Raw genomic sequence first — 23,665 nt, forward strand, 5'->3', positions numbered from 1 at the left:
CATTTTAAGGTGAGGAAATCATGGCTTATACAAGGGAAGGAGCTTACCTTAGTTTACACGGCTAATAATTAATGGCCACAGCTGGGGTTAGTATCAGAGCTGTTGAATCCCAGTCACACCCTCTCTTATAAACACATCTATTGAAAGATATACTTCCTGACCTACTCAAGAAAGCCAAGGGCTGGACTCTGCATTATGGTGTTTTCGATGAGAGACCTTGTCTACCAGTGAGCCCTAGCTTGAGTCACCTTGCTAGCTTTCCTTTACAATCATTTTCTAAAATAGGACAAACACTAAGGATGGTAATGGTGAGGAGGAAGTAATGGGATTTCTTTCGTGTTCATAGCAGGGCCTCTGTCTTACTATATTTGGCCCACCATCAATGTTTGCTCTCCATTCAACAGTAATTATTGCAAGGCTCCATGTCAGGCATTGCTATAGGTATGGAGGTATGGGATAAAGAACGTGGGGGTTCACCATGCTGATCAGGGGTGGTAAATGTTAATAACTAAATCCATAAAGAACATAGTATCCAACAAAAGAAAGCAGACAAGGATGGGAAGAACTGTACACTTTTGGTGGGAATACAAAATGCTGCAGCCTCTATGGAAAGCAGTTCTTCAAAAAATTAAAAATAGAACTGCTGTATGAGCCAGGAATATATGTTTTTGGGTATGTATCCAAAAGAACCAAAACAGGATCTTAAAGAGATATTAACACACTCATGGGCATGGCAACACTAGTCACAACACTAGTCACAACACTTCCACAAGATGTGGAAACCACTTAATCCATGGATGGATGAAGGAAATGTGGTACATATAAGCAACGAAATATTATTTAGCCTTAAAAAAGGGAGGAAATTCTGTAATCTGCGATAACATGGGTAAACCTTGAAGACATCATGCTAAGTGAAGTAAGCTAGTCACAAAAGACACATACAGCCTGATTCCATGAGGACTCTAAAGTAGTCAAATTCATTGAATCAGAGAGTAGAATGGTAGTCACCAGGGGTTTGATGGGGGATGGGGGGAATGGAGGAGTTGCTAATCAATGAGCAAAAAGTTCCAGTTAAACAAGGTGAGCAAATCATAGAGATCTGCCATACAACATAGTAGCCAAGTTAACAATGATGCATTGTACGCTTTAAGTTTTGTTAAGAGGGTAGATTTCATGTTAAGGTTTCTCACATAATACAATAAAATTTGAAAGCACCATTTTGCTCAAAACAGAAAAGCCTAAATGAAATTACAATAGAAACTCGCATGCCATAACACATTATCACCTAATGAGAAACGTTTACGTGAAAAATAATAAAATATTGGTTTTACTGAAAAATGAAACAAAGCAACACAATATGACAGTATGCTATGTGACACAACGCAGAGGCTGGGTGGGGCTGGAAGGGCACTGGAATGGTCATGGAAGGTTCTGGAAGGAAGTGATATTGGAGTGGGGGAGGGCTGAAGGAGAAATCGTTTAAGAGATCAGTTGAGCACACCAAGCTCATTCTGGGCTCACTTGTGTGAGGGTACAGAAAGGAAGCCACTGTGGCTGGAGTTTGGTGAAAATGAGAGTAGGGGAGATACAGAAAGAAGACTAACTACAAAATAATATGCCCTGTATGAGGGGAGCACAGATATGGCCACAGAATGGGATATATCAGCCCCTGAAGATACTTCAGAAAGACCAGGACCATCCTTCTAGAGAGTTACAGCCTAAGGGTGGGGACCAGGTTTCTCATGGCTTCAGTGTGTCTAATGAACAACTGTTCCTGTACAATGGCAGGAGGGAGTGATTCCTAGATTGTGTTTTGTACTCACAGCTGAGATTAGAATCACCCTCCCTTCGGGTTTTGGGTATTTTCCCTTTTCCCTGAGTTCCTTTTTTCTTTCTTCCTTTTTGAGTAGGACTATGAAAAGGAAGGAAACTTTTCTTACTTACTTACATTTCTTACTTGTTTGGGTGTGCACTTAGAGGAAACACTGTTCTCTTTTACAGAACATATTACATATAAAATTTTCTCTGACCAGGGATGTGAACTTGAAGGCAGAAACTGTAGTTTGACCTTGAAGATTCTACTGCCTTACATGGGTTAAGAGTCAAGAATGGGGCTTCTCTCCTTCTGGTCTACAACAGACTCTGAGCACCACTTTCTTTCCCCACCTACCTAACTAGGTCAGCTGGCCTTTTAACCTGTTGCAACCACACAGACACATGTGTGCATGGGAACGGAAAATGGAATGAGGTTAACAGCACCAAATGTTCCGTGAATTTCATGGATACGTTAACACTGGCCTTGAAAGTCCATTTGAAAAGAGCCTGCGGGTAAAAACATTTCTACCATTGTGCAGAAGTTAGAGAGATTTTGGTGGTGGCAAAGTGCACTAAAAGAAAAGATAACTTCCCCCACCTTTCACTGCCTTCATGTTCTATGTACCCCATGATTCGCTTTCTAAATTACACTTCAGGGAAGGAAAAAAGGACGGCCCAAATCATTTTTCTTTTTAGACGAAGACTAGACTTAGTGGAGTATTTTATAAGCAGTGACTTGACATATACAGAATAAAGAGAAAGAGTTAAAGGGAAGGGGGAGATTTTACTCTCATCTTCTGAAGTAGGAAGAGAGCTTTGATGATTTGAATTTTCTAATAATTTTAAAATAGAAATTCAAAATAAGGAGTGGTCTCATGGGGCACCTGGGTGGCTCAGTGGGTTAAGCCACTGCCCTTGGCTCGGGTCATGGTCTCAGGGTCCTGGGATCGAGCCCTGAATCGGGTTCTCTGCTCAGCAAGGAGCCTGCTTCTCGAACCCTCCCTCTCTGCCTGCCTCTCTGCCTACTTGTGATCTCTGTCAAATAAATAAAATGTAAAAAAAAAAAAAAAAAGAAAAAGGAGTGGTTTCTCTTTCTTCTCTCTTCAAAGAAAGATTCAAATTACAGTTTAGGTAACTCTTCTCTATTCCAAGAGAAGGAGGAGTATAGAAAACAGTTGGTATTTTCTTCTTTAATTGGAAATGAAATAAACAAACAAAAGTTTTGGGATTTTAGGGGCCCATTCAAAGGGGAAAGTGGTTTCTTTTCACTGACCTAGTTTCCTGACCATTTAGAGATTTCTTCCAGACACCAAACCCAAGACTTAAATTTCTAGGCTATCGCAGGGATTACCAGAGGAAAGGGAGATTTGGCTACAAAAAGGAAAACAAAAATGAAGGATCAACTGCATTCCAAAATGTTTAATGTTGGAAGATTTTGAGAAATAACAATATAAATCTAGTCATATACCAAAATTAAACAAAGATAGTATGAGGAAAGAAGTTATTGATTACAGTCATTTATGAACACGCATGAAAAACTTCTTAAAAATTATGAACGAATCAAACTTATCAGGGTGCGAATATATAAAACATCATGACCAGGTAAGGTTTATTTCAGTAATGAATGTATGATTCAAATAGGATGTTAATATATGCTAATATAATTTAACATATTATGAATAGAAAGAGAAAAATCATACGCTAATTTTCTTGAAGGCAGATTAAGCACTTCAATGAAATTTAACACTCATTCACAATATACTAGCAAAATAGGAAAAAGTGTTATGTAAATCCCAGAACAAACATCATAGTTATTGTTAAGAGAGTTAAAGCATTCCTGCTAATGTCAGAAAGACGATAAGGATACCAACATGGAAGCAACACAGTATGAGAAGGCTTACTCAAAGAATAAGATAGGAAAAAACATAATGGGTAGAAGAACTATAAAGGAAGACACAAAAATTTCTTCATTTTCAGGTACTAGTGTTTACACAGAAAACCCAAAAGCATCTATAAACCACCTTTAGACCTCATGGAAAAACTCAGAAAGTTGGAAACATTATCAACATATAACAATCAACAGCATTCCTAGAGGACAATAATAGCCAGTTTCAAAATAGAACAAATATTCTAGTCAACATCATAAGGAATAATTCTTAAAAGTTGTGTGTGTGAATGTGATGGAGAAATTCTAAAACACTACTACAGGACATTTTAAAAAGGTGTGATTGAAGAGAAATATTGTTATGGATGGGATGACTCAATACTGTAATGTAATGTAATGTAATGTAATGTAAAGATGTCAATTCTGCCCAAATTAATCTATATTAAATGTAGTTCCAATAAATATCCTAAAAGAGTTCTTTAGGGAACTTGACCAGAAAAAAAAAAAAATCACTTGACCATGCAAAGAGTCAAGAAAAGCAAGCTAAGCCAAAGTTGAAGAGTAATGTGGGCTTAACAATGAAGACAATGTGTACGGGCAGAGATGGACAAACAGACTAATGAAACAGAATGCAAAGCTCAGAAACAGACCAATACATACATGCAAACTTCACATGGGAGGAATGTGGAGGTACAAATTCGCACAGAAAGGATGTACTTTTCAATCCGTGGTGACGGGGCTAGTGGCTAGACATAAGAAAACAAAAATTTGGATTTCCTACCATATACCATCTCTCCAACAACTGTAGTAAGGTTAAAGACAAGACAAAATTTTAAGACTTTTAGAAAAATAATACAGCATATTTATGAACAGAGAGTACAAGATAATTTTTTAAAACATTATATTTATTTAAGAGAGAGCAAGAGAGAGAGCATAAGCAAGCTGAGTGGCAGAGGGAGAGGGAGAAGGGAGACTGACACCAGGATCCTGGGATCATGACCTGAGCTGAAGGCAGACGGGTTCACCGACTGAGCCACTGAGGTGCCCCATATAATATATAATTTTATATATATATATGCATATATATATATAATAAAAATATGTAATTTTTTAGGCGCAACACAAAATCCACAGATTATAAAATGTACATTTATTTAGTGTGGTCAAGCTTATAAATTATATGACTACTTTTCAAAGAAACATTTTCACATTGAAAGTGAAAAGACAATCCTCATATAGTAGGAGATGATTTGCAAGTCAAATAATCCACAAAGATCACTAGCCAAAAATTCCTCAAGAATGCCTACACAAGCAATAAGAAAAAGAAACATCCTGACAGAAAAATGGGCGGGGAAATAGAAGGCAGAAATTCACAATTCACACATGCAAAAATCTAAGTGGCCAACAAACAAGAAAAGATTCTCAGTCTTAATTGTCACTGGCAAAATGTGAAATAATGTATGCCCCAATGGAATATTACATCACAGTTAAACAAGGGAGAAGTATAAATCTCAAAAACAATGTTGAGAGAAAAAAATTTTGCGAAACGTTGGCACACTTCATGTCATGTTTGAAATAAAGTGAAAGCACATTATGTATTTTAAATAAATGCTTACATATAGTCATGGCGACAAAATCATACTTGGGAGTGAAACACCAGGTCTTGGGTAGTAGTAGTTCCAGTCCTGGTGGTATACTAAACCGGATTATACCGGCTTGCCTGAGCCAATTCCACGTACTTCTTCCTAATTCCATGTTCAGTGATGTCTTGCTAATAGCTTAAAATCTGCTGTGATGGGATGTTTACACCACAGAAGTCAGCAAACAGTATAAATCCCAGATTCCCCCTCTTTTGTCCTAATGCTGGAGAACTGGTTGACCAGCACATTGCTGTGCGACTCTCCACAGAGTGAGACGCAACTGGGAGGGATACATAAGGGGCTTCAACAGTATTTGTAATGTCTTTAGGCTTTAAAGAATTTCTAAAGTAAATATGACACAAGAAAAGGCTTTGCTATAGGGGAAAGTCCCCGGACCCTTTGGCAGAGAGTGCCGCGTGCGCGTGCACGTTGACTTTCCCTGCTTTGCACTGTAACGTCCGCTGAGAAGAAAAGGCTTTGCTAGAGTGGGGATAGGGTTCATGGGTATTTATCACTACTTTTCCGTATTTTGGAAATATAAAATATACCCTGAAAATAAAATCCAGTCAGCAGAGGTTTTTGGGCTAGCATAAAACCATTTTCTTTCGCCCCTCTTTAATTTCAGAGATTTAAATCTTGCTTAGTTGGTCACAATAATATTATATTATGTTGAAAAACCTGGATCTGAACTAATAACAGAAACTTGAAAATTAGTTCAAACCCCAACCATAGATTTGCCAGAGTCAGACCTTTGAAATCAACTGATGTAGGCTATATAATAGAAGATTCATAAGAGGCATTAACATACAAAGTCACATCAATACTTCTTACTTAACCAAGAGTAACAGCAAAGATATTTGAGCTCTAAATGCAGACTCCAGATCTAAGGGAAAGAAAATAAAAACAAATAGGGACACAATAGTGTAGACAACTCAGCTATAAAAGTTAAACAAGCAGATGCTGTTTTTTAATAGAATTATTCTGCCTTTTTTTTTTAAAGGTTTTATTTATTTATTTGAGAGAGGGTGAATGAGAGAGAGCACAAGAAGGGTGAGGGGCAGATGGAGAAGCAGACTCTCTGCTGAGCAGGGAAGCTTGCAGTGGGGTTCGCTCCCAGGACCCTGGGATCATGACCTGAGCTGAAGACAGACACCTAAACGACTGAGACACCCAGTGTCCCTCATTATTATTATTTTTTAAGATTTTATTTATTTATTTGACAGAGAGAAATCACAAGAGAGGCAGGCAGAGAGAGAGGAAGGGAAGCAGGCTCTCCGCTGAGCAGAGAGCCTGATGTGAGACTCGATCCCAGGACCCTGAGATCATGACCTGAGCTGAAGGCAGCGGCTTAACCCACTGAGCCACCCAGGCGCCCCCTCATTATTATTTTTAAGAGTATCCGCTTGTTAGGACCTGGGTGGCTCAGTCAATTAAGTGTCTGCCTTTGGCTCAGGTCATGATCCCAGCGTCCTGGGACTGAGCCCCATGTCGGGCTTCCCTGCTCAGCGAGGAGTCTACTTCTCCCTCTCCCTCTGCTCCTTCCTCCCTGCTTATGCTCTCTCTCTCTCTCTCTCTCTCAAATAAATGAATAAAATTTTAAAAAAGAAAGTAATAATGAAATAAAATAAGCAGAATACAATAGAAATGTGACAAAACCAGGTATTCAAAATAGGCTAAATTGGACGTCTAGTTCTAAGTCCTTGAGCGAAGGACTTTCCATACTGTACTCCTGATTCATCTAAAAGATGTGCATACAATATGCATTCTATCTGCCTCCCAAAGCTGTTAAGAGGATTACAGGAGCTCATGCATGTGCCAGGGATAGACAAGTATGGTCACCAAAAGGGACAGGCATGGATACGTGGTATTCACTGCATGCCCATCGTGTCACCACATGGATCACTAACACATCGTCATCCAGGTACTCGTTCACTCTGACTCAGGCTGACAGGTCTGACTTCCTTGTTCACAGAACACCAAAGAGAAAAGAACAGAGAACCAATTCAGGAAGACAAAGGTCTTCTCAGTCTTCCGACTTTAGCAGAATGGGTTCTGCTGCCAAGTTCCCCTCCTGTTGACCTAGGGGGCTATGCCATTTTTACCTGTCTTTAAATTAGGAGATATAGGAAGATTTAAACTCTAGGGGGTAAAAAAATACAAAAAAAAACAACAACAAAAAACCCCTTCTGGACTATGCTACCACATCCCAAACCATGGCCTGAAAGCAGGGCTCCACTCTGGCAAGAGGGAATGTGGCTGAATGCCTGGGGTTTGGGGTCAGAGAAGTCCAGATGAGGGATATAAAGTGATAATGCAAATAAAGCTCTATGGCCTCTGCATGAACTAGGCAGAAGACAAACAGTCATTACCATCAACTTACAGCCAAACCACCAGAGGCTTAGGCTAGGGGCTACCCAGCATATATGCCTCAACCCTCTCCCCATGTTGCAAGGCCATTGGTAGCCTCCGGAAGGAGAAGCCCCTTGGGGGTTCATGGAATTTTACTAACAGCAACTGCTAAAGAGCCTGTTTTAATACCAATGAACACGTAGACTCTAAATTCCCTAATTTAATTTTTTTTTTTAAGAGAAAGTAAGCACATATGAATGGTGGGGAGGGGGACGGGAGGGGAAAGGAGGGACTCTTAAGCAGATTCCATGCCCATCAAGAAGCCAGAGGCAGGGCTCGATCTCAAGACCCTGTGATCATGACCTGAGCTGAAATCAAGAGTCTGATGCCTAAATGACTGAGCCACCTGGGCCCCCCAGTCTAATTCAATTTCTTGGTGACCTTTCTCTATATTCTTATTATTGTGTCTATTTTACATAGATGGTGTTTCCCAGCCACAGCTGTACATTACAAACATCTGAGGAGCTTTTAAAAACTTCTGATTCCCTACCCCCACCCAAACCAATTCATTAGAACTTCTGGGCGTGGGATCCATCATATTTAAAAAAAAAAAAAAAAAAAAGCTTCCCAGATGATTCTAGTAGTGTAGTTCAGGGTGAGAATCACAGTCTTGGAACATGCAGTTTCCAAAGTCTCTTGAGTCAAATCAGGGAGATGTTGCAACACAGGCAGTTTTTACATCCCAGGCTTTCAAAATGAAAGGAGGCGTTGATGCAATTCTACACAGAGATCTCCCAGAGGCCAGGCTTGTGCTCGGTGTTAGGGACTCAAAGGTAGCAAAGGAGATATGGATCGTGCCCCCAAGGTGTCACTTATACCAATTTCATTAAGCAAAGAGGGATAAGATGTATAATTTGCATTATGGTTGAGTCATGCGATGACAGGGCACTGCAGAATTTGATAATGGGATTTTACTATAACAAAATCAACATCATCACTGGTTGATATTTTGATGCTTCCTCTGGGCTGGCATTGAGCTAGATAGGCACTTCTGGTGTTTGAACGTCCAGAAGCTTCACAATAACCATAGAGATGGTTATTCTTATGACTTCCACTCATTCATTCCACAAAAGCTTGCATGCCTCCAATGGGCCACGCACTGTTTAGGTCCCTGGACAATAACAAAACAGACCCCAGGCCTCGGGGAGTGTTCTGTGAGTGGGTGTTGGGAGGAAAGAAACAACTGATGCAAACCTAAAGTCAGTCATAGAGTGTATCACACAGAATTTGATAAATGTTGGAAAGAAAAGGCAGAGCAGGTGAGGTGTTCTGTGGGTGTCTGGCAAGCTTCGTTGAGAAAGGGAGACATGAGCACAGACTTGTAGGGAGGGAGTTAATTCTTCCACTCCATTTCAAGACTCACCCAAGGATATCTACTCAGCTAAGCTGGGATGCAAACCCAGACTTGTTGGAAGTGAGCGTCTGTGCTCTTAACTTGCCTACTGCCTGGCAGAAGTTTCACAACAAATAATATGCTAACTGATCTGCTTGTCCCAGACCCTTCAGCAAATTTCCTAAGCCCAGTGTCTTTTATGTAGTAGGTACTTAACACATGTTGGAGTTAATCATTTAAATTATTAATTAATTTGGGTTAGTATGCTATGCCTTAAAGTATTTGTGTGTTTACTGGGTCCTGCCCACTCCCTAGGCAGAAGAAAACTTCTAGAAAATTCAGTGGAGATGGGGTGCCGCAGACGAAGCATGCATGTGTTTTGGGATGTCCTGTTCATGTTTTGTTGGAGAAGAACGATGTCACTGCTCTGTCAGGGAAAATAGGTCTCTACTCTGAGGCAGGAGGATGGACTGGGATAGAATATTAAATAGATATAAGACTCTTCTAGAACAAGGGTGCTTCTAGGTAGAAGACTTCATGGCATGATAGCGCACAGGAATGGATGAAGTTGAATCAAGGATTAGAGGTTAAGTTCTCTTAGGCTGCATTCATTAGAGAGAAAGTCATAATATTCCTAAGTGACGATGATCTTTTGAGTAGGAACTTACCTATTGAAGTGGTAGATATCCTGTATGTTTCCAAAGAGGGCCGATCTTTCTTCTGTCCCCAGGGGAAGTTTTGTTTGGTCCCTGATGCAGTCTAGGTAATCCTGGGAAATCAATGAGAAGGATATCTTAAACATTCCTGTCACTCTCCAAGTCATCATTCGCTATGCAAGATGAATCTCTCATATGAGTTTCAAGTAATTATGATACTAACGTGCTCATTAATTGTACTATGGAATACAGAATGTCACTTTTATTAATGCTGACAATGCCCAACTATTTATAGAATGGGGAGTTTGAGCAAGAAGAAGTATGGTGTTACATTAATTAGGCTATATACCCCCCTAAATGTATTAGAGTTTCCCTAGATGAGCAACATAATGACCATAGTTTCTCATAATGTCAAATTTTTGGCATAACAACATCATCTTCTGTTTCCTTGACTGATTTGTATGATAAAAAGATACTCAAATTCATTTGGTGGAAAGCCAGAAATACAGACCTTAAAATTTCTCATCATAAGAAAAAGAATGTGTACCTGTGTGTGATAACAGCTATGAGCTACATTGTGGAGCTCATTTCACATTTATACACCAGCATCAAGTCATTATGTTGGATACCTTAAACTAATACAATGTTCTATGGGAATTATATCACAATAAGCAGGGGAAAGAAAGTGTTGTTTAAACATAACCTTGAAATCAGGAAGCTATTGGTTGTTAAAATGCAGAATCAAATTCTTTCTCAGACACCACTTTATAGAAAAAAAAAACCCTTTTTTATTTTAATAAGCACATAATTCACTTATGCTCTCTAGTAGGCTATGTTAAGGAGCCTTGGAAAACTCTGAAATGGTTTTGTATCTTTTAACACAGTAACAGCTCCCAAGAAGAGCTAATGCGGGCTCAGAGCCACAGTGGGTTAAATGTCCGAGGCTTGGAAGCTGCGAGATGCTGAGAGAAAGCTGTTTTCCACCCTGGGTGTGAGAGTTCCTGAGTGTTCCCCCTTCCCCAGCAATGCTTGAAAAAAGAACTCGGCAGGAGGCAGGAAAACAATAAAGAAAAAAGTGAAAACAGCTGAAATAATGTAAAATAAAAAATAAATACAATCCCCTGCCCTGGGCTCTATGATGAGCTATGGCCTTCGACCAGACATCACACGGCATAGTGCAGTGCCAGGGAGGAATGGACCCTGTGGAAACCCCAGGCTACAGCCGCATTCCAGGGTGTCCCATCCCAGGCACAAGAGCAGATAGGTGCAACCAGCCCGGGGGGAGCCTGAAACTTAAGAACCATCAGATAATTCTTCCTTCTCCCTTTTAATAAGCCCCAATCATTCTCTCACACTATGCTCCTCAAAGGAAAAACAGGCTTCACCATCACCCTTCTCAGGAGCACGTTTCACAGACCACATCATATAATTCACCATCCTGGCTCTTTAACACTAAAATCACTGGCATGCATGGACCAAGGTTTAGAAACCGTTTTTTCTCTTTTATTTTTTAAATAATTTTATTTATTTATTTGTCAGAGAGAGAGAGAGAGAGTGCGTATGTGCACAAGCAGGGGGAGCGGCAGGCAGAGGGAGAAGCAGGCTCCCCGCTGGGCAAGGAGCCCGATGCGGGACTTGATCTCAAGACCCTGGGATCATGACCTGCGCCAGAGGCAGACGCTTAACTGACTGAGCCACCCAGGTATCCCCCCTTTTTTCTCCTCTAACAAGCTTTGTGGGAACATCTTTTCTCCTTAAGACAGTGGTCATCTCAATAAGAAGTTAAATTCATCAGGTTTAAGTGGGATTAGCACCCCAAACCCACAATAGCAAGACAGAGCCTCCTTACTTTTATAAATGGAACAATTAGAAGGAGCTTAAGTTATCTGCAGAGGATATAGAGTTAATGCCTAAATAAAAAATGCTTGAGAAAACTAGAAGTGAAATGAATGCCTTTTGAACAACACATAAACCTAACCTACCCTTCCTTGAAAACATAACTGTAGTCATTGATATTTACATAAAATTACACATAATACAAAAAGATGGGCTGGTATTTAACTTGCATTGAAAACTTATATTTGATAGCTGTTTATACTTTGATCAACTTTTTAAAAAAAGATTTTATTTATTTATTTGACAGAGAAAGATCACAAGGAGGCAGAGAGGCAGGCAGAGAGAAAGAGGGAAGCAGGCTCCCCGCTGAGCAGAGAGCCTGATGCAGAGCTTGATCCCAGGACCCTGAGATCATGACCTGAGCCAAAAGCAGAGGCTTAACCCACTGAGCCACACAGGCACCCCCTTTGACCAGCATTTTAAAAGGACATGTCATATACAAAATTAAGGCAGTGAAACAGAAGGTTCTAGATGGGCGTGAACCTAAACAGAAGCTATGAATAGGCATGAGCCACACCAGATAGCAGGCTAAAGGGCAGGACAGAGATGACGTAGGCATGCCACATTCACCTCGCTGGCTGCCGTGGGGTTTAAATGAGAAACCGAACCACTCCTTTTTCTTGTTTCAAGTGAAGAGCTTGCTCATTTACAGAAACCTGATACTAAATTCTTCATGTGAGGGAAAGACCGAGTTAAGGGGCTTGAGGAATTTCAGCTGGGGTTAGAGACAAAGAACTGTGGCCCACTTCCAACAAATAATGGCCTCTCTCCAAATGAAAGAGTTTCAAAACCCCCCAGTCGTGATAGGGAAACTAGAATTTAAAAGCTGCTCGTTTTCTGAAATTGTTGAGAAAACAGATCGTTAGGAGTCCAGACTTTTGTAGGCTACTCTAGAAAACAGATCAAAGTCCTACGGCAACAACTTGTTCCCCCGACTGATCATAATTAAGTCTCTCAAATATGATACTTTAACCCTAAACCAGTTACGGAGAACTACTGTAGCGTGCACGACATTAGCAGCTGTAATCATTTCCAGCCAAAATGAGAGGTTCGAAGCTCAGTGATAATGACAGTTGAGTCTGTGCTCAAATAACAGAGTAAAGACACCCATGAAATTTATTAGAGCCTGTCACACTGCTTATTAATTTTATTGGCTTGATGTTCAGCATCTGTGGCTACCCTACAGTTAACAATGAAGGATCAATTTAAAAGTTTTGCATTGAAGGCAATTATTCTCCAAGAAGATCAAAGAATTCACACGACTGGGACAGGGATGAGGCGGGGAGAGACACACAGGAAAGAGGTTACCACTGGTGGACAAAAATACCTATTATGCCATTTTAAATTCTGCCTATTTATCTTCTAATCTCTTTCTGTCCTTAGGATCTCCTTAAGATTGCAAATTTGTGCGTGGGTGTCCTCCTCACATTAACTTTTTTCATTGCCTGTAATGTCTGTTATTGAAAACATCCAAGTAAAGACTAACTCGGTGCCATTTCAAGTGTGGCAAATGGAAAAGGAGCCAGTATGCAAAGTGACAAGGAATTCAGTCCAGACATTGAGAGTAAGTGTGTGGAAACTTACAGCTTTTTCACAGAATGAGATCCGCTGACTCTACTGATCAATTTGGGCTCGCATTTTGCATGCCTGATTTCTTCTATTTCCTTTTCCTAGCAATTCACTTTTTATTGTATTTTCCAAATGTGTCAAGTGTGTGGCTGGCTGACAGAGAACACACAAGCGCACACATGCACACACGTCCCTGTCCCTCAGCACACAGAGAGAAGCGCTGGTCTAGGCAGAGATGCTAGAGAAATGGACAGAACTCAAATTCACATTTAAACTCAAATTCAATGTTCCTGGTAGTTTGCCTTATTTCTCTGAGATGCCTAGAGAATTAAATTAATGTTCCTGCTCCCTTTTCCCTTCTTCCTCTAAAATAACATTTAAGACGTTTTTAAATTATAACCTGTTTGACATAATGAAGATAAACCACAAGAGGGAAAGAAATACTGATTTAGAACTATAAGTCTCTTCATACTTCACATCCCTTCGACTCTTTCTCGCGCCCCCCTTTCTTGTCGAGAGTCCACTGTGGAGACAAAAAGATTCCATTCCTAAATCCTCTTGCGGGCATGTCAAAGTTCGACCCTACTGGTTTTACAGTTTACTCTTTTTGGCTGGTTTTTCTCTTTGTAGCGCTTCCAAATTCTAAGCCCTTGGATATAACTCTTATGTAAGACTTCTTCTTTTTCCTTTTTTTTTTTTTTTGGTTTTTATTTTGAAGGAAGCATTTTTTTTTCTTGTTTCTCCAACCCCTCCACCTTTTCTAGAACGTAGTCATCTGTTTATCCCCAAACCTGCCCTCCAAATGCCATGTATTACGTTGGGACGCCACCGACACCACAATAACTTACATTTGTCTATCAATTCACAGTTTAAAAGCCTTCCCGTTCATTCATACAAAACCTCTTTCCCCACCCCCCTCTTTTTTGAGGACATAAGAATGTGTGCCAAATTCTGTTTTACAAGATAGGAATTAAAAAAAAAATGAATAAAACATGATCCCTCCCCCGCTAAGGAGCTCCCTGTGTAGTTGAAAGACAAGTGTAAACAAGTAAGTACAATACAGTGTTTAGGCCACTTGGCTGATAAATATTCAGCACTGGGAGAAAAGGGGGGGTGGGGGCAGAGAAAGAAGCGGTTGATTCCTGGGCTGGGAGAGGCTTTCTAGGAGGTGCGTGTGGAACTGAGCCTTGGAGGAGAAGCAGCAGTCTGGATGGAGGGCAAGGGAGGAGACAACATCCGGGAAGTAGAAAAGTGCAGACAGAGGCACAGGGTTGGGTATGCGGGCGGTGGGCGGGACCCGTAAAGGTGCAGAGCTGGGCTGGTGGAGCCCGCCTCAGGTGCATGCGCACTCGGGCCCTGGAGGTAGACTGCAGGCACTGCGAAGACAGGGTTGATGGAGGCGAACGGTCCATACTCTGTTGGTGGTGGCAGTCACTGAAGGACGGAGGGAGACCACCGACCATCCCAGCATCCGTGTGAAGAAAACATAACAGAAGCTGTAGAATGGGAGGACGGGGGGAGAAAGAGGGGGCCAGTAAGACCAGCTCAGCAGGGTGGGTAAACCCAGATCAAGCCCTCCATGGGTCCTCCGGAGAGGCATGAAGGAGAGAAAGGAGCCAGTCAAGGGTGAGAGACACAGGGTCACAGGGTGAGGGACATTGTTGGCTTTCAGGATGGAGAGGCCAATGGCTGGCTGCCCCAAGAGGGGGCACTTTGGCATGAAGACTATTTTGAGTTAAAAAGCAGTCAAAACTTGGGGTGCCTGGGTGGCTCAGTCGGTCAAGCATCTGCCTTTGGCTCAGGTCCTGATCTCAGGGTCCCAGGGACTGACACCTGCGTCCGTGCAGGCTGCCTGCTCAGCGCGGAGTCTGCTTCTGCCCCCCACCCCCACCTCAACCCAGCTCCTATGCTTTCTCTCACTCTCTCAAATAAATATATATTTTTTTAAGCAATCAAACCCCAGCAGTTTCAGGAAAAGCTCTTTACCCCACTCCTCAAATGCCTAAAAAGAACTTCCAGAGAAGACCCACTCCAGAAAGAGAGCTATCGCCATAGATAACTCCATTATGATAGGAACTAGGTATGGTAGACAGGGAGGGACCTAGGCTAGGCCACTTTGAGCAAAGTCCTCTCCTCGTCCCATTGTCTCTTTTCTGAGTGGCCCAGCAAACATTGGTTTACCAAACATTTCCCTTTTTTCTTCTTCCTGTAAATTGGACTCCTTTCCTCTGAAGTTCCAGACCCTTGCCCCCTTCTCGTTAGTTAGTTCAGGATGACTTATAGACCACGTTGTGCCTGTCTTTGGAATTTCCATGTCTGTCTGTACATATGCTAATAAATTTGATTTCCTCCTATTAATCTGTTTCATGTCAATTTGATTCTTAGTCTGGCTGGAAGGACCTTGAAGGGGACTGGAATTCTTGCTCCCCAACAAGGAGAAGGGAGTCTAGGCTTTTCTCTCACCTTCCACGCTGAGCAGGAGCAGCACTGTTCTCCTCGCTCCCAGTAAGACCTTTTCTTATCCTACTGGCAGTGCGTGAATTAAAAGGCAGTAAGACCAACCCCTCATCTCCGCATCCATTTGGCATCGGCATGGAGAGAGCCAGAATGTTCCCTCCGGGGAGAGGACCCACCAGCTCTCCCCCTTCCTTCTGACTTCCCTCGTCAGGGGGCTCGGGAGGTAAAACTATCCCAGGGCTGCTCCTGCTGGCCGAGCCTACAGAGGCCTTGGCAGGGCAGTTCTAGGCCTTGTTGGCCGCCTGGTACGCCTTGTATGGAGCTGCCTCACGCCCAGATAAAACACTGGAAAACACCTGGAAGGATCTGTGGTAAAAAGGAGACAAGACAAATATATTTTGGCCTCGCTCATAGCGACAGGAGGTCTTCACGTGACTCCATCCGGCTCATTTGGTTCCTCTTAGGGTCAAAGCTCTGAGAAGAAATATGGGTTTTATTCTCCAACCATTGTGGACACAAATAGTGCCCACGGCATATCACGATGGGTTTGACGGGTTCCGAATCACCGGCTCGCCCCCGCCCCACTCCTGCACTTCCTCTCCCCCTTCCTGAGAGACCTGAGAGGCAGTGGCGGTGTGGGCACAAAGATGGCCTCAGTTTTCAGGTGTGTGAAGACAGAGGTAACTGTAGGACAGCTCTGAGGAGAGGAGTGTCTTGCACAGGATCTGGAAAGAAAATCAGCAGTTTGCCTGGAAAGCTCTATGGGGAGCTACAGTGCATGGCTCTGTGGTCAGCCTTTGGCTTTGGAGATACTGACAGAAAAGGGGAGACCAGAATGTTCTCCTGTGCTTCTTCGGGGCCCAGGGACATGCCAGGCAGCTAACCACACGAAAGCAGCTTTGACGTAGCTCGGTGTCTGCAAATTGTAAGCTGGGTGAGGGTCAGCAGACCAGGGCACCCCTGGGAAGTCTCCTGTGGCCTTGAGGGTACCACAGGGCCCTTGCAAAGGAAACGAGAAGAGTTAAGTGATGGGTGCCAGGCCAGGGGCGGTGCGGGGTGCCGGGGCTCACGCAGACCAGACAGCAGCTGAGCGGGAGCGGCAGTGAGGGGTTTCAGAGGGGTCCCGAGATTGCGGAGGGCGGAGCCTGGCGAGCCCACAGTCTCAGGGAACCTGAGGGAGAATAATTGAGTCCTGAGTGCAGGAACCGGACAGAGCTGCAGACTGAGTTGGAAGTGCATGAGAGAAATATCTGTTCTGAGATGTTGGGCTACCCAGGAAGGAGCAGTAGTAACTGGAAGAGATGTAGGGCCAAGGAGGATTGCCTGATGGATCTGTTTCCCCCATGCAGACACCTCCACCCCACGCGTACACGCTTCCACCCATGTGCCCACCCACGCACCCCACACATGCGTCTATGCACCATGAACAGGACGGTGGTGGGTGGAGGGAAGGAGAAGGTAAAGGGAAGAAGAAGGTAGAAAGTAGGGGTAGGGGGAGGAAGCCTGGAATGATAAGCAAAGAATTTCTGGTAGGGTGAGGACTGGAGCCAGGTCAGGGGACAAGATAAGAGGCGGAGGAGAGGAAGATAAACGCATCTCCTGGGGGGTCCGGGCTGGGAACACGGTCTCTCTGAGTGTGGCACGGAGTGGCCCAAATGACATGGCTCAGCTTCATTTTTCGCCATAGAAAAACAAAATTCTAACGAGTCAGAGCATATGAAATAAAACGTTCCCTTTCCCCCCTCAAGGACCTTCCTGTTCTCCCCAGATGTCACTTTCCAGCAGTAACTGTGGCTAATGATGTGGTATGCGGGTTCTCGGCTATGTTCTGGCACATAATTATATCTGTCAGAAAGGAGATCGAGGGACGCCTGGGTGGCTCAGTCCTTAAGCATCTGCCTTTGGCTTAGGTCATGATCCCAGGGTGCTGGGATGGAGCCCGGCATGGGGCTCCCTGCTCGGCAGGATGCCTGCTTCTCCCTCTCCTACTTCTGCATTTGTGTTCTCTCTCTCGCTGTGTCTCTGTCAAATAAATAAATAAAATCTTAAAAAAAAAGAAAAAAAATGAGATCTATGCTTGATTCACAACTTTGTTTTTTCTACTTAATGTATATAAATGCATATGATTCCTATACGTCAAAAGAATTCTTTCTCATTCTCTATAGTGGCCGTATTGTATTCCATCCAATAGTTTACTATAGTGTACCTAATGGAGACTTTTGGGGGCCTACCCTATGTGTGGGTTTCCGTATTAAGCAGGTGCATCTGGAAACAGGTAAGATGTGATCCCTGTGCTTCAGAAGAAAGACACGCGTACGTCATGCAGAGTGTGACAATGTGAGGGTTATAGGAATTATTTACAAGTGCTGCTATAATGAAGGAAATCCTTCATCTTTCTTCCAAAGAAGCCACTAATCAGGGTTTATAGTAAAATCTCCCTCTGTAGCCTGCAGATAAAGTATCAGAAGTCTAATCTTCCAGTTGATCTCTTTTCTCTTATTTCCCTGTCCACATCCACGGGGAGGAAGGTACAGCCAAAGAAATGGGAGCTGGGGGTCTCTGGCCACTTCATCAACCTGGAAACAAAGCTCTTATTGTGGGAACAGTGTTTTCCCTGAGTCTATATAACGGAGCCCGCACACAGCGGAGAATGGCACCGAAAATGCAATATATCACCGTCAAGACAAACTCATTCTGCCAACCTTGGGGGTGGGGGTGGGGGGAGGGGGCAGAGACGGGAATGGGGGGGGAATGAATGGAGGAGAGCAGAAGCGGGGAAGAGAAGGGGGAAGAAAAAGGGGAGTAGAAAATAAAAGAGGGGAAAGAAGACGGGGAGAGAAAGGGGGAGAGCAAGAGAGGAAGACCCACAGGCACCAGGGAGATGAGGGGAAGGGGAGCGCAGGGGGGAGAGTTCAAAGCAGCTTCTGTTCCTGGTGTGATATCTGTTCTCATTCGGTTTTCCTAACTGATGGTATAGAGGCTGATCTTAACTGGTGATATGTGAAAGTCAGAATTAATGGCTCTGAGATATTTGAGTAAAAGAATCATAAAAACAAAACACAAAAAACAAAAAACTGGAAGCTTTCAGCCTCATTTACCCAGCATAATACTTTCAACACATAAGACATCAGTAAAAAATGTCAGGAATGGCCTTTCTTCACTAAGCTGTGACAAATGATACAGCCTGTTCTGTCCCCTCCATTGTTTCACGTCTCCCCCCTGAGATAGGGGAGCTAGGAGGTTCCTCTCTGGAAGGCGATGGAACAGTCTGCCCAAGAAAAGCGGGGGAGGGAACTGGGCTGGTCTTCCCAGAAAGAGAAACTTATTGGGGGCAGACAGGAATTCTGTTAAAAACAGCAATGTTGAGTAGAAAGACAAGTAGATCTTTGCTTAAAGACAACTGGGTATATTTGTTTGGTTTTTCCCCAAAGACCTTAAGCAGAAAATACACATGAATTGGCAATCTACGGGAATCAAATGATCGAAGAAACCGGATGAACATTAATATATTAGGATTCTTCAAGAAACTGGATGCCCATTTCTTCCTGTGCTTCTGACAACCATTATGAAAATCAACAGTCTTTATTTACTTCATGTTGACACCCAGAGGAAGAATTTGATGTATATAAGTGTAAATAAATCTAAAAATGTCATAAAAATTTAAAAATTTTGGTGCAAATATAATGCTACAATTAATCTCTTATCATACCAAGTTAGAACAGAAAAGCTCTCACAAGAGTCCCTTCTGTAACAAAAACATGGCGAGAAACTTAATTTTCAGTCAGCTTTGGTAAATACTTATTTTTAAAAACCGTGTTTAGAGTTTTCAAATCACATTGACAGCATTCTCCGATGTTAAAGCTCTTCTTAAAAGAGGGGAGGTGGACACATGCCCGTGAAGGAGTCCTACTCACACCGAGATAGCTTTCCATACTTATTTGAAACCCACCATTGCTTCCAGTTTTGGCTGTACTCTTTAATCCCATCATTTAAAAAAAAAATTTCTTTACTTGACAGAGAGAGAGAGATCACAAGTAGGCAGAGAGGCAGGCAGAGAGGCGGGGGGGGGGGGGGAAGCAGACTCCCCACTGAGCAGAGAGCCCAATGCGGGGCTCGATCCCAGATCATGACCTGAGTGGAAGGCAGAGGCTTTAACCCACTGAGTCACCCAGGTGCCCCTCCCATCATCATTTCTAACAACCAAAAAAGAGTAAAGCATTTTTGGGATAATCCACGTGCTTACTGAGTATGCATTCATGGAAAGTACATTGAACATCTTCAGAATGGGCAACCAAAGAATTGCCAGAGCCGTCCGGAATGAAGCGCACCAGCAACATCCCAGTGGGTGCCAGTGAGACAGGAACGTGAAAGAAGTTGATTGCACAATTCCTCGAGAAGGAGCTCCTCCCCACCCCCATCACCTACTTTTCTCCAACTCTCTCTTTTTGGGTCTTCCTCCTCACTGGGCTAATTTCATGCAGCATCGTTTTTTACTGCTAAATTTTACTCTCTGGGTCCCAAGCCAGGGAAGGAAGCAGACAGAGACAATTAGATGTGTCTATAATCCATAAGAAGGAAAACAGCAAAGAGATGTGATGTCTTGGCAAAGCTTTAAGTACCTGAAAATGAGAACTGATTCATCTCAATTATAATCACGGTACTGCTGGTATAATTTGAAACATGGTAATTAAGGGAAATTAAATAAAGCCCAAAGGATTTTGCATATGGGAAAGAAAATAAAATAAAAGATCAGTAAAATAAATTTACGTTATTAGATCATCTGAAGTTTAACGCCTCTTCACTGCTATTCACTATTACGAGTTGTATTACCTTTATGTTTATCTCTAGGTACTGAGCTCACTGCCTTATATGTATTATCTCATTTAATCTTCACTACAACCCAGGGGGTAGGTTCCATTATTAGTCCCATTTTACTGGAAGTTTGGAAAATTTCAACTGTTTCCCAAGGTCACACAGAATGAGTGACTCAGTTCCGTTCAAACTGGGACCAGCTGATGAGAGCCTTGGCAGGGACGCCTGCAATATTGCTCCCCAGGCTTTAGTCCTTAATACAGTATCTTTACACCACAAGAGATGTTTGCTGTTGACTTCATCTGGGGACTCAATGTGGTTTTTATTAGGTTTGAAGTAGGAGCCTTCCAAAGACAACTACTCTCCAGGATCCAGACCGTATGTGAATCACTATCCGTCCGTTGACACGCCAAGCCTATCTCCTTCGAATGTTCATCAACACGCATCCCTAGGCGTGATTTTCCAGCAGCCAAGCACACCAGCTTTCAAGCAGCTGGCCTCTGACTCCCACCGTTGCCACACGCCTTCCTGTCCCATTCAGGTCAAAAGGTCTCTTCCTTCCCTCTCCTTCAAAACGTCCCCCTCCCCCTTGACAGTCACCCCACAGGTCTGTCACTGCATTCCTCTTTAGAGGCATGACTCGGGGTAGCTCTCCCCAGAGGAACACACGCCTTTCCAAACTGGTCGTGCACAGACCTCACCAACGAATGCTCCCAGATCTCCCAGTACCATGCTATTTTTTAAGTCTCTTAAACTCTACATGATGGAGAGCCTGGAACTTGGAGCATTTAAAAGCGATGGATCCGGCAATCGCTAGAACATGAAGAGCCATCAGACATGAAGAAAGCACTAGCAGCTCTGCCAAAATGGGCTTTGCCACAGGGCGAGGCCAACGGACGGGAGCGGAATGTGGGTACGTAGAGGTGTAGGACACATGGAGGAAAGCAAGCTCCCTCACAGGTGCACACAGTGATTGTGGCAGGTGTTCTAGGGCTGTACCTGGGGACGTGTCTCAATGAGGGGGACTTCTGGCATGCTCTTCTGCAAGACAGTCAGCCTGCATCATCATCATCATGGGGTTCTGACTTCCTTCCCCGAGCTCTGCACATCCCGTCAGCACGCTGATGGCTGCAAAGCCTTCACTCAACATCAAAATATGGGTGCTTTGGGCAGCAAAAACGTTTCCTGTTCACAAATCAAATCACCACCCACACCTCACTCAGAATTCTAGAGGACCAGAAATTGTGAAATAAGGATGTCGAATAATGGTCCGTGAAAACAGAGAGCCAGTTTTGCCACGGACACATCACTGGTTACTGCACGCGTAACCTGACCACATATTGGGCATAATTACCTATATGATTTATTGATGAGTTGGAACACTTTCTACTCTTTTTTTTCTAAAACATTTTATTTATTTATTTGACAGACAGAGATCACAAGTAGGTAGAGAACCAGGCAGAGAGAGAGAGGGGGAAGCAGGCTCCCCGCTGAGCAGAGAGCCCAAAATGGGGCTCGATCCCAGGACTCTGAGATCATGACCTGAGCCGAAGGCAGATGCTTAACCCACTGAGCCACCCAGGTGCCCCTTTTCTACCCTCTTCTACTGGAATGTGAACTATAATATAGGTAATGTTCATAGTAGCGGATCTGTACACAGTAGGTGCTCAAGGAGCGTGCACTCGAGGGAGAGGAAACAAGCCCAAAGCCCAGTCCCATTGGTGCAACTTTACTTGGCACTCTAACCCTGAAACCGGGTTTCCACCAGGCCAAAAGGCTGGAGGTACCTGAGCAGTATTAAGTCGTGAGCTCAAAAAGCTGGAAGACATTAGCTCAACTTCGCATCGACTGAGTCACACAGTTTGATAATGACCCTCAAGGTCAAGCTATTCTATCCGTAAACTGCAACGCACGGAGCCTGTGTTAAAGTAAATGCTGCACAGGGACTGATCTCTTTATGGGCAGTTTTTCAATGCGGACGAATGTGATTAGGCTTTGGCGGCATTAGGTAATCCAAGGGCTAAATATGGAAATGCATAGGCTAAACTGTTCCGTTCATTGTACCAAAAACAGTGAGGAGCCCCAAGGATGCATCTCGTTGGTTCTCTGGCGACACTGTTGTTGATCTCATCACGGTAGAATCTTAACCAGAAGCTCTGCATCGACACAGAAAGAGCCCACGCTTGGAGATTCGCGGCAGAACAGAGGGTAGAATGTGGGTGCAGGTGGGCTGCATGATGGGGTGCTCCCCAGAAAACCGAATTTCTCAGAGTGCTGGGCCCCCCCCCGAATGGGGTAAATCCAGCGGTCTCCTTCTGTCCTCCTAGGGGCCCCATCTCCATTGCTGCCCACAGGGGGCACTATGGGATTTGGGGAAGATGAGTTTTTCTCCTGTCCCAAATCTCAGGCACCATGTCCATGGCCATCTTGGTACTTAGAAGTAAGAGGGAGAGAGGGAGACTTTTTCATCCTCCTAGGATGAAATTTCCGTAAGTGAACTGTCAAGAGATGGCGTAGACTGATTTCTACAGCAGCCCTTTACAATCTGAACAGAAGTGGACCATGTGCTTTCTCTTGTAATAGATGCAGTTTCCATCAGCGGCAAAGTTGCTCTCCCAAAACAGGAGATTTAGAGGAGGACGGAGCATGACATTAGCAAAAGGGGCAGCTGATTCCTCAAGAAGGCCTCTGCTACAGGGGGATCCTCCAGATGCTAAGCATGGTGGAAAGTGTCTGGACAACAAGGGCAGGCAGCAGGGGGCTGGGAGCAGCCCCTCCGATGGTTTATTGGCTTTGCTGAGACCCTCTGCCTCAACCTCTGAGTAGGGATAACGTGACATCTGTACCTTGTCTTCATCCTGTGAGCTAAACCCCCAGGCCCATCCAAAGAGCTCTGCCAGCCTGGGCTGCCCGGCACAGTGTGCCTGCTTCCTCCTCAGGAGCGCAGGGAAGGAGCCAGATTGGAACTCCTTTTGGCTCAAAAGCAAATTAACTCTATCTGCACAGATGAATTATAATAAAAATTTCTACCCCCTTTCATCTGCCATAGGAAGGCTGATGTACTTACTATTGACCATCGCTTTGGGGACAAGGTCTGAAGGGAGTTAGAAGAGACACATGCCTGCACGGTCTCCAGGACACCCAGAAGTTTCCCAGACCCTGGCCCTCTCACTTGCTCTGTCTACCCAGACAA

The 23,665-nt window shown here is 43.6% G+C and overlaps 1 protein-coding gene across 5 annotated transcripts in view; it reads right to left on the bottom strand.

Moving 5' to 3' along the window:
- Window positions 1-23,665, bottom strand: part of PLEKHG1 (pleckstrin homology and RhoGEF domain containing G1) — a 220,602-nt gene that overhangs the window by 46,980 nt on the left and 149,957 nt on the right. For all 5 annotated transcript variants that reach the window (XM_046004917.1, XM_046004915.1, XM_046004914.1 and 2 more), the window contains one exon: window positions 9,751-9,851. In XM_046004917.1, the coding sequence (XP_045860873.1) occupies window positions 9,751-9,851 (101 nt within the window). The remainder of the gene's footprint in view (window positions 1-9,750; window positions 9,852-23,665) is intronic.

This window comes from Meles meles, chromosome 5 (genome assembly GCF_922984935.1).
Source record: "Meles meles chromosome 5, mMelMel3.1 paternal haplotype, whole genome shotgun sequence".
NCBI lineage: Eukaryota > Metazoa > Chordata > Mammalia > Carnivora > Mustelidae > Meles > Meles meles.